Consider the following 10,569-nt stretch of genomic DNA (forward strand, 5'->3'; position numbering starts at 1 on the left):
ATCCTACAGTGTTTTTAGTCTTTATTTTACAGTTAAAATAAATGTTTATCAAATAAAATCTAATGTTACAACTAATCATGGATCCCTTTTACATCATCGTTTAATTGCTTTGAAAGCAGAACTTGGTCAGTGATCTTCAGCAGCTATGCTGATAACCCTTCAGCTGACTGTCTTATCTTCATGCAGGCTGTCTCGCTATCAACAATTCAAAGACTTCCAGCGGCGAATCTTGGTGGCGACAAACCTGTTTGGCCGAGGGATGGACATCGAGAGAGTGAACATCGTCTTCAACTACGACATGCCAGAAGATTCTGACACCTATTTGCACAGGGTGAGAAGCTTTTCACAGATAAACATARCCGTTTGTATTTCATGCTTGTTTTTTGTTAGCAACTAATAGATTTAAGTTTTAACTCAATCTAACCTTCCTGGATCTGTCAGGTTGCCCGTGCTGGTAGGTTTGGGACCAAAGGCCTGGCTATAACCTTTGTGTCTGATGAGACCGATGCCAAGACTCTGAACGATGTGCAGGACCGCTTTGAAGTCAACGTGGCCGAGCTGCCTGACGAGATCGACATCTCGTCTTACAGTAAGTTTTTAACCTGGTCTGACGTGTTGGAATGACTGCGATTTGTGGATTTAGGATGTATAAAGCACTAATGTATCAAAGCATAAACTTAATCCTGAGTTAATCCTTAAGATCTTTATACTGATAACAATTATGGCAACAGTTGTGGCTGTCATGTAACTCCGAAGCTCTCGTTAAATCCCCTGCATGTTTAACCCGCTGGTGAAAAGTTGGTATGTTCAGCTGTTACTTGTTGCTCAGCTAACGCCTCTTCTCTGTCTCCTCTCAGTCGAACAGTCCAGATGAGTCCTCYGACCAAACTGAAGTCTCCTCCGTGGATCCCGTCTCTGTATTTGGAAGTTGACCTGCTTCACCGTTGATTTAAAAGCTCTGCATGTTTCGTTCATAAAACATTTTATTTTTGTCAGTTGGGAGGGTGTRTGTGAGATTTTAATTTGTTTTTTATGGTTTGTTTTTGCCTAATTAAAACTTTTTATAAAATGTCTTTTTTTTATCGTTTCCTGACAAGACAAAACCTCCACCCTGTTTTCATTTATTCTCGTGTTGAGCAGAGCTTCAGGGAGCCATCCTGAGGAGATGTAACAAATACTTCAGCAGGTTGAAGTTTCTTTTTTCAAGCTATATTTGTGTAGTAAGTTAGTATTTTTTTTTTTTTTTTTGCCCCCAGTGCAAAAAGATTTTGTCAGATAATGGACTTTGAGAAATTTTACACACATGGCAGCTTTTTAAATAACTTTCTACAGGAATGCCTTCTATATTGACAGAGTAGATACTTAGTGGTGAGTTTCGGTGAAGCAACATGACCGAAACACACTGTATAAAGATAACTCTTACATGTATCTCTTGGTATTTTGGTGTGCATTGTTAAATCATCTAAATGGTTAAAATTAAAMTATTGAACTGAATGCCTAAAAGCATAAATTGTGGAAAATATRTTTGTCTCAAAACAARGTTAAAAATACATTTTGGCTGASATAAGATTGTAAGACTTGGTTMGATGGATACATTTTTGYGGTGTARTTTCAATAATTTCTGGCTCTAAAATGGAAWATTTAAGGGGACAAAACCATTTGTCTATGCTACCATTTCAGTCATGGTTTAAAATTTGGGTTCCCTTAAGGTTTTTGAGAAAAAAGAACGCATTGAAATCGATCAGGATTAGTGAACTCTGTTTTTGGTTGCAGGAAAATGTACATTTCCAAAAATCTCAARATTGACACATTTTCATATGAACAGCATTGTCAATACAATTTATACATAGACATAAAAATGTAGACATTTTGATGTCTTTAGCCCAGTTTATTTTTATCTAAAGATTTCTTTCTAAAACACTTAAGTGCATACATCCAAACCCACTGACTTCCCTTGTGTCTGAGTTCAGTTTTCTCTTCAAACCTGAAAAGTAAACATAATACTTCACACAAGACAAAAATTTACATGCTACCAGGTGCTTCTGTCACTTCTTACAGCATTTGAGGTTTGATTTTCTTCTCTGCCTGTCTTATTTAGAATACTGTCAGAGTGAGAGACGTGTGTAATTACCAAGGTGACGCTACTGTGCCACTGGTAGCGTATTTAACATTTGATATTGGCTGTACATTGTAACTGCTTTTTATCCACAATAGATTAATTTCTTTCCCCTAAATATCCAACTCATTCAGAGTGAAATTTTCTTTATTCAGAAACAAAAATGGAAAAACAAATACGAACTTCCAAGAAAAGTGAGAAAACTKCTTGTAGCCTCATCATTCTTTTAATGTGTCGAGCCATGATCTATAGTCGGCATAAAAGTGTCAGGCAATTGGACTTTCAAATGATGCCAATAAAGGATCAGAATAATCAAAATGCACTTTAACCATTAAATGATGGGTTTTTATATGGTAGAACAAAGAAGTTACAGATATCTGTACACAGCTGCTCTATRATGTCCCTTTAAACTCACAAAACCACAGCATCTCCAAATTCAACAAATTGTCTATCTCTGTAAGGTTCAGGGTTTTTTGGAGGGAAGTGAAGGTTTCAGAGGTGCTCCATCTAATCCATACACCAGTTAGAAGATGTCTGGCTTTAGTCATCATCCAAGGCGCAGAAATCAAAGAATCAAGCAGAACCTCCACTTATAACGAAGTTCTTCAAAAGTTTGTTGCTTTAGTCAAAACAAAGCTTTTCTTTGCCTTGACAGTCGACTCAGCACATTTCGGGAACAGACACCTCTTTAACGTGAAAAGACTCGACTTCTTGTTTTGTTTCAGTGCCGTGCCGCTCGATTACAGGCCAGTTAAAGCTCTGAAGCTGTTCCGCCCACAAGCTCACAAATTACATGTTTACCTCATCACACGCACAGTTTTCAGATCTTATTTTTACAGCAAAACCGAGAAGAGGGGGGCTGATTCGCTCTCGCTGCCTCTCGGAGAATGTAATTTGCACAGAATTAGGTGGTCGACTGCTTGACGCCAGAATCACAGGCGTTGTTCTTCTGGTGCTTTGCTGAAAGTCRTCTTGTTGAGGCAAGGCAGGAGATGGGTCCAGCCGTATAAACAGCATTTTGTCTACATTTTTCTCCCAAGTTTTACAAATCCTCAACTCCGCTTTTCTTCAAGTCTTCATCATCCATCATTAGATACGACTGGTGGATTTGACAAGTTCTAGATCAGTGTGGCAGTTCCCCTTCAGTCTTCCACTGTGATTAGTCCTTCTCAGATCCGTGTTTAGCCATGACCATGCTCCAGATGTACTGCAGCAAGGCCAACACATCCTGGTAGCAAGCCAAGGTGTCCTGACAATAAATATCAGCAAATAAATACTTAAAAAAAAAGTCTTCCCAAAGGCCCGTTCTTGTCAAGTCCTCTACAAGAATCCTTATTGTCTATACGTTCAGCTGGTTTGTTATAAAACCAGTTTTCTATCAGCTAGTAGCATCTATCCTTCAGCAACTCTCACGAGACAAGAAGTATAATACAAGGCAAAGTTTTTGTCTCTGCTCCTGCCCTTTCACTCCGTCAAGTCCCAGAGTTTATCGAGCAATTGGAGCGTGGCAGAAACATGATGAATTATTGCGTCCATGTCTTAGTCTGGCCATCTGCTTATGAGGTTTTAGCCTTCTTTTACTACTTTTTCCCAAATATTCTTCTAGAAAAGCTGTTCTGATGTGTGAACACTGCAAGGCACACTAGGCAGCTACTCTAAAACTGACGTTGCTACTGAAGGGGTATTTTATACTTGTCATGGAGGAATGTAAGTAGGGCACGCTCTGTGACACCACTAGTCCTTGAATTTGTGCGTGTCTCCGTAGAGCCACCGCTGGGGTGGCAAGGCGGCCTCATTGAGGTGGTCGCACTCGTCGCTGCACTTGCAGGACTGGATGAACATCACGGACCTGCTGAAGTGTTCTCCGTGGGGGCAGACAAAGGTCACGCTGGCCGTACGAGTGCGACGGGGGGAGCAGCAGCGGCCATCTCGGCAGACTCCGCAGTAGTTGGGCCTGTACAGGCGGGTGCTCCTGCAGCCCGAGTAGGACAAACGGTGTGGCTCCGGGGCCTTGTGGGTAGGAGAGCACTTCCTTCCTTTCTGTGGAGGCAGAAAAGCAAATATTATGGTACAAAAGATTTAAAAAAAAGAAAGAAAACTAGTTTATTAGAGCTACGAGAGCATTTAATCTTAAAGTGGTATCTAAGATTATTATTTTTTGAATGATTTTATTTGTTCGGGACAGTGTGCAATTAAAACGTAATTTGATGCGTTGCACCAGATTTAGACTAAGGCTAATTTACATCTGTAGTCCCATCAAACAGTAAAAACAAAACAACATCCAACAGTAAAATAGAAATAAGAGAGAAAAAAACAGAAAAATAAATATAAAATTAAACATTTTGCAATTGAAAAAATACATAAAACACCCCACCCCACTCTCCAAACATAAAATCATGCCCACCTCCACCCCAACCCACACAACCAGAAGCAACTCTAAAATCGATTACCCAGTGCAATTCAATGATTGTAACATTGGGTAGATTTAAGATATGTTTTAAGATTATTTTTTAAACTAATAAAAGAACTACAAGTTTTTACATGATCGGGAGCAGCGTTCCACTGCGTGATGGCTTTAACTGAAAAAGCTGCTTGACCAAAGGCTGAGCATTGAGCAGGCAGCCTGGATGTTCTGGTTAAGCTCAAAGAAACAGCTGAACGATAATAAACAAATTTTTGCATACAGATTGGCGCTAAACCGTTTAAAATTTTATTTACTCTTTCCATATTTGAGAAAACTCTAAAATTCTCAAAAGAAAACAAGTAATGTTTCTGCACAATCTGACAATGATGGTGTCTGAAAGACTTGTTAAATTTGAGGGCCTGTTTGTAACAAGACTCTACAGGTTTTATTACTGACACATTGGCTTCCCTCAACAAGAAATACAATATGAAATGTGTGAAAAAATGAGTGCATGCATGAATATCTTGGCCGCTTCCAATGACAAACAAGATCTAACATGTCTAAAATTGACTAAGCTATATCTAACAGTCTGTGTCATTTTATGTGTTTCTTGTAGTTGAGGTTTGAATCCAAAAAACTCCCAAGATACTTGAACTCAGTCAGTATCAATTTGTTTACCCTTGATATAAATGTTTAAATTTGAGGTGTCCGATTTAGTCTAAGAGAAAAATATGCTTTTTGTTTTGTTCACTTTAAAGTCAGACAGGATTGATTTAACCAGTCAACCACTCCCTCCAGAGCTTTGGTTAATTTCTCAGCCACAAGTTGAGCCGTTTTGGCATGCATGCACAGAACAGTGTGGTCCACATATAACTGGACTTCTACGTCACGACAAAACTTTGGAAGGTCATTAATGTAAAGACTAAAAAGCAGGGGTCCAAGCACAGATCCTTGTGGTACACCCATTGTGCATTCTAGGAAACTGGAATGTAAATCTTTGATTTTAACACATTGACATGACATGATAGTAAATACAAAGTAAAAATAATGTGCAAAACAAAGTGAGAAAAGTTAAAATCTTGGACACGAATTCAACTTCATCCAAACTAATTAAGCAACAGACACTAAAATATCAGCCTCATGCAGTAAAAATAAATCAGAAATGTTAAAGAAATTGATGAGGTTTTGTGGAATGATAATGAACAAATAGTATCTTATATGAAGATAGCGGTTTTACTCATTTGATGAGCTAACAGCTAGTTATAGTAGTTACAGCATCTTTAAATACTTTCAATGTAAAAATACTGCAGAGGTTCATGTGAACACTACTTTATAAATCTTTAACCACTGTCAATTTTACATTACAGAGGTATTCTGCCAAAAATATTGTTATATTTCTGTGGGAAAGCTACACCAAACAGGATACTGTTATTTGTTATCAACAATAAATAAATAACTGTGTATTGAGAAACTTGTGGGGTATTTGTAATTGCATTTGCATGGACCGTTTTGAGATTGGAGTCGGTTTAAAGCAGTAGAAGTCCAACGTGGTCAGATTTTTAGCTTCAGAAATAAGCTTTAATTCTCCAAACTGAGTTTGTTTAGAGGACTATATAAAATACCTTACCTTTCCATAAAACCCTACCTCAAATATTTGAACTATCAAACAGGATAAGTCAGAAAATCATCAATAATCATTGATATCCGTGGAGATGTTTGCTTGAAATTATCCTATTAGTCATCATCTTCAGACATAAAAACAAATTTAAGCCAGCTAACTACAAAGATATACCAAAACAAAACTAAGACCTGAACAAGAGATGCTAACAATAGTTCTGATGACAGACACGGGTACGTGTTAACACCCACGTCACCTCCATAAACACGAAGAGCGCTCAGAGGAAAAACAGGTGCAGAACAGCTTCTCGGGTTCACGAGTGAGAAGCAGAATGCTTCAGAGTGTTGTGTTTGAAATGTGAGAGAGCAACAGAGTGACTGAACTGAAGCTGTAATCCTCCCTGTTCTAGTTCAGAGAAGGAGAGTTCCTTACAGGCAAAGGATGATAAGAGTATTATTTTATGAGTTCTAAGCACCTCATACAGTCTCACCTTAACGGGGATGGACATGGAGCTGCAAGGCCGAATGTTGCAAAGTCGTGTCTCCTTCATCATCTTACACCGAACGTTGTCGTTGGTGACCCGAGAGGAAACGCCCATCCCACAGCTACGGGAACACTCGGACCAGGACGTGGTCTGAACTGTACAGTGATCTCCAAACTTGTTCCAGGCTAGGAGATGAAAGAAAGGGTCGGCGAGGAAGAACCACAATGGGCATCATAAAATTGGAGAGTAAAGGAAAGAGAAGCAGGATAAGTAAAAGCTAAAGTGGAAGAAAAGTGTCCATCGGGCGTGAGAGGGAAAAGCAGACGTGGATGAAGGGCACACTAGCCTTATTCACTGACCAGGCAACACTGTCACASAGAGAAGGTGATTAGAGAAAGGGGAGTGCTGCGTGACAGAGGTATGGGCTGTGTGAGAAGGAGAGAGCTCATCTGGTGTGCAAGGAGTCAGTGGAAAACAAGCCTCACACAAACGCCAACACACCCTGCACAGATGCTGGGAAAAAAGGCCCACATTGAGGCCGTTTGTGCGTCAGGGGGGCTAAAATGGCTAAAACGTAAACACGATGCTTGACTGCGCAGAGGAAACAAACGACAGCCTCTTACCTGTCAGGTGTTTGTCTCCAAGTGGCTTGTCCCATTTGCGCTCAAACTCTAACAGTTCGTTGCCCAGGACACTCTTCTCCTTTTTGGGTTTGTAAGGGTACAACTTGCGGTAAAGTTTTGGATAAGGCTTATGGTAGGGATAGGCTGGGTAAGGAATGAAGGGGTAATGTGGGTAGGCAGGAGGTTGGGGTCGGCCATGAGCCGGGGGTACAACAGTGGTTCCCTTGTGGCAGTCGATGCTGAGGCAGCACTGGCCGGGCACTTTGACGAGCTGCGGGGTTGGACAGGAAGGGGAAGCCAAGGGCACATGGCTGGGACAAAGGGACACACACCCAACAGCTCCGTCGATGCAGGTACACTGGTGCTTGCAGCCAGCTCGGAAATTCTCGCCGTTTTGATAAATTTGGCCATTGTACTCGCAGGAGCGACCATCTGCCCTTGCTGCAATGATACAAAGGAAACAGTTGATCAAAAAGTGAAACCCAGCAAACCAGTCTATCTGTAAAGAGCACATGTTTATTGGATTTCCTTTTCCTTCTGTGCTTAAAAAACTGTTTTTTGAGCTTTGTTGAGTGAATTAGGCCTTTTCCATACCAAGCCATCAACGAACTGTTGCTGGAAATGTTAGGAGCTTTAGTTCAGCGTGTCACCCTTGTCTTTCCCATCTGTAAATCATCAACGGCAACAATCTGTTCAAAGTGTCAACAGTGCTGAATCAGAGTTGRATGAGATACATCAATCTGATTCACTGTTCAGCTTTGCCATGAGTTCAAAACGGCAGCAAGCAGAACAATCTATCACACATTTTATGTTATTTTTTTTACAAAAACATGGTCGTGTAGAATGAGGACAGAGACAAACAGATCGTTCAAGAATAGGACAGCTTGTTATGACATATTGTTTAACACCTCACAAGCATTGCTCAGTTTAATAGTTTTCCTCAAAGGACATAACCACTGTGATTGACTGTAGTCCAGGGTGTACCACTGCATTTCACCAAACTCTATGGCCCTGAACAGCTACAAAAAATGGATAAACAAATAGAATATAACATTATTTTCCACTTATGAACAAAAAAAGTTGTCTTTTGATATAGCAAAAATCATATATTGTAGCTGAATGTAGTTTTTTGTTCAGTTTGCTGACATTAGAAGCCTTTTTCGCAAACTTTACTAAATGGTTGATAACTTAAACCATGGTTCCCAACATCTTCCAAAATCGCGTTCAACCTTTATCTCTTATTTTAAAATAATAAGATTGAAAGTGAATAATTACAAACTTTTGTTTGGAAAAGAAAAACTGAGTTATACAGAGTTTTAATTATTCAAATGAACTTGTTTTGGTGATTTTTATACTCAAATAATAAATTGATATTTTCACAACCTCTGAGAAGCCAAGGATATGTGCTCTCTGGTGGGGACGGGGCCCCCCAGGTTGGGAATCACTGGCTCAAACTAAATGAATTGCTTTGATTTGCAGTCATGGTTTTCCATCCCAATATTATTAATCATTTGAATAATACATTCATAAAAACTACAACTGTACATCTTAAACAAAAGCACAAGCAGCTTCGTTGTACGCCTCAATATCTGGAGTATTGGAGAAGACTAAACTTTTTTTTTTTGGTGGTAGTTGGGGAGGACAGGATGGCAACTCAGTGTGAATGAGTCTAAAACTTGTTGCACACAAACCTGTTCTAACAGACTTTCCTAAATGAAATTGTAAACTTGCTATTCTGGGATAGTTTAGGAGACACAATCTCTAAATTTATAAACTGTATTATTAGACCAGAAGGGAGTTTTGACTCGTGTATAATGTGATTCTCTGGGACTCCCCACACAACACCCTGGATACACCCCCAATAAACACATGTAAATATAACTCTGTGTGTGTGTGTGGATGTGTGCATGTGTGTGTTTGTGAGTTTCATGGGGTTGTTTGTGTACACACTGAACTACTTATATAAATCTCAGAGTTGGCCAGGTTTCAGTCACGGCTCAATAAGGTGTTCAGTTTTTGAAACGTGGCACGGACTTCAAACCTCAAGCCCTCCTATCAAAGAGACACTCCAGCCACTTGGCATCAGAACCCAGGTTCCCCACCCCCCACCCTGATGTTACACATTGCCTCACTCAACCTCGACTTGTGCCCAGTCCGAACCAGAAGGACTCAACCTTCCCGCCAACCTTGGTGGTAACGTACCCCTGCAGATGCCATGGGTGCGGCTCACATCATTGCCATAGTTGCACTCCAGGCCTTTATGGTGGTCACACGGCTGTCCCTCATGGCAGTCTTGGTTTAGCTGTGCRGCACACACCTTGCAGCAGCCACAGCCATCAGGGACCAAACTTATTCCAGGAAGACAGGATTGGGGCACCGCCGGGCATTGACACACCACCGGACAGTCAGCTGTCACCTGCAGGGGGAGGAGGAGGACACGTTTGATTTTACAGCATCTGAAGGCCAACTTACCGCAGAAAGGAACCAAGTGGGACAAAAGCTTGACTCATGTTACGTAGATCACAGAAATTCCTGAGCGTGTGTGGCTTCAACGATGCCTGAATAGTCAGCACTGTCGTGAGTCCCACAGGGGTATCTGTAACCCTCTGTCGCCTTCCGCTTGGCMTTTATACGGCCTGCGAGGATGAAAGAAATGTTTTCTGAGCCCTCTCTCCTACCTCCCTGCCCCTTCGTCTTTTGTGTCTAACCCCGCCRGTGTCTGTGAACGCAATTCACGAGCACAAGCCACCCAAACAGCTCCCAGTTGTACTGAGATCACAAGGAGCTGTCAGTCTGATGATCTCTCCAAAGGAATCCTATCCTGACACAGCTGCCCTGGACCAAAGCTCTTCTGTATGTTTCACACTAAAGACAACCTCCTGCTTTTAATAAAACAGATGTTTACAACTGGAGAATGTAGAAATCAGCTGAGGAAAAGTTACATAATATCTGCCAAGATTTTTATACTGTGCACCAAGCTCATATTGGCCCGAAGGGTATTTTTATCTGCATTGGTATTACTGTTGGGTAATATTACTGTAGCATAATTATAGAGCTACAGTAGGACAGAAGCCAATGTTGAAATAGTCTGTCTTTCAAAACCTCTCCCACAAAATATAGACATAGAATAGCCCCAAACGGGCAACACTAGGATGTACTTTGGCTTTTTATTAGATCACTAAATTTCAACCCACAAAATAAAAGTCACAGAGACTCGACCCGGAGTACTTACTGCTGGAAAAGTTTACAAATATTGCTGAAAGTAAATTTAAAAAGGAACCTTACATACACACACACACACACACACACACACACACACACACA

General features: G+C 40.6%; 2 protein-coding genes across 2 annotated transcripts in view; one reads left to right on the plus strand and one right to left on the minus strand.

Annotated features, from left to right (window-relative positions):
- Positions 1-1,494, plus strand: part of ddx39ab (DEAD (Asp-Glu-Ala-Asp) box polypeptide 39Ab) — an 8,892-nt gene extending 7,398 nt beyond the window's left edge. The window contains exons 8-10 of the mRNA XM_014008879.1: positions 187-331; positions 442-589; positions 858-1,494. Coding sequence (XP_013864333.1) covers positions 187-331; positions 442-589; positions 858-874 — 310 coding nt within the window. The 3' untranslated portion in view covers positions 875-1,494. The remainder of the gene's footprint in view (positions 1-186; positions 332-441; positions 590-857) is intronic.
- Positions 1,232-10,569, minus strand: part of si:ch211-106h11.3 (protein CYR61) — a 12,222-nt gene continuing 2,884 nt past the window's right edge. The window contains exons 2-5 of the mRNA XM_014008881.1: positions 9,448-9,661; positions 7,246-7,686; positions 6,629-6,807; positions 1,232-4,156 (exon numbers count right to left, since the gene is read on the minus strand). Of these exons, the coding sequence (XP_013864335.1) occupies positions 3,851-4,156; positions 6,629-6,807; positions 7,246-7,686; positions 9,448-9,661 (1,140 nt within the window). The 3' untranslated portion in view covers positions 1,232-3,850. The remainder of the gene's footprint in view (positions 4,157-6,628; positions 6,808-7,245; positions 7,687-9,447; positions 9,662-10,569) is intronic.

The sequence above is a fragment of the Austrofundulus limnaeus genome, unplaced genomic scaffold (genome assembly GCF_001266775.1).
Source record: "Austrofundulus limnaeus strain Quisiro unplaced genomic scaffold, Austrofundulus_limnaeus-1.0 Scaffold53, whole genome shotgun sequence".
Taxonomy (NCBI): Eukaryota; Metazoa; Chordata; class Actinopteri; order Cyprinodontiformes; family Rivulidae; genus Austrofundulus; species Austrofundulus limnaeus.